The following is a 749-nucleotide window of genomic DNA, read 5'->3' on the forward strand; positions in this document are numbered from 1 at the left end:
CTACTACTCACCATGCCCATGCTCATTCTGAACTCAGGCTCCAAGAACAACCTCTTCAACCTCGACTCTGCCTTTTCAATCAATCCCCACTCGTCCTCCTCCCCTTCAAAATCAAACGTCCTCTCCAACGCCGACTCCTTTTCTCCCTCCTCTCCCTCTCCCTCTCCTTCCTTCTCTCTCCAAACCTTCCTCCACCCAACCTCCCTCAGCTCCCTCTGCTCCTCATCCGTCGCCAACCTCGTCCTCGTCCTCTCCCCTCCTTCCGTCGCGTCCAGCTGCAAGATCCGATCGACCGCTTCGCGAAGACGCAGCCTGCTCGCCTCGGTTTCCTCGGGCCCACCGAGCGACTGAGCGGCGACGAGGTTCTCTACTCCTTTGGCTGCGACTCGGAGGTAGAACGGCAGACGAGGGAAAGGGTGAGCTTTGGTTGAGGAGGCGAGGAGGGAGAGCGGAGGAGAGGATCGAAGAGGGGAGAGTTGGACGGTGAGCAGGCAGGGAAAGTCCATCGGTGGGAGAGGGTAGATGAGAAGGTCGAAATCGGGTTCGTCGGACTGGGAAGTACAAAAAGGAGAGTCGGGATATGCGATAGAGAGCGTTGGGTCAGTTGGGTAAACACGGAGAGAAAAGCGAACGCGTCGTAAAAAGATTCGAAAAACGAACTGACCATCCCCATCATCCTACCCCTCCAACCAACATCCACAAACACCCTATGCAATCTCCCACTCGTCTTCCTCATCAACTTCCAACCG

At 56.3% G+C, this 749-nt stretch overlaps 1 protein-coding gene across 1 annotated transcript in view; it reads right to left on the reverse strand.

Moving 5' to 3' along the window:
* Positions 1 to 11: 11 nt before the first annotated feature.
* BDY24DRAFT_372598 (uncharacterized protein) overlaps positions 12 to 749 on the reverse strand; it is a gene marked incomplete at both ends in the record, with an annotated part of 1944 nt that continues 1206 nt past the window's right edge. The window contains one exon of the mRNA XM_076638206.1: positions 12 to 551. Coding sequence (XP_076492436.1) covers positions 12 to 551 — 540 coding nt within the window. The remainder of the gene's footprint in view (positions 552 to 749) is intronic.

This window comes from Mrakia frigida (genome assembly GCF_051309035.1).
Source record: "Mrakia frigida strain ATCC 22029 unplaced genomic scaffold BDY24scaffold_47, whole genome shotgun sequence".
Classification (NCBI taxonomy): Eukaryota; Fungi; Basidiomycota; class Tremellomycetes; order Cystofilobasidiales; family Mrakiaceae; genus Mrakia; species Mrakia frigida.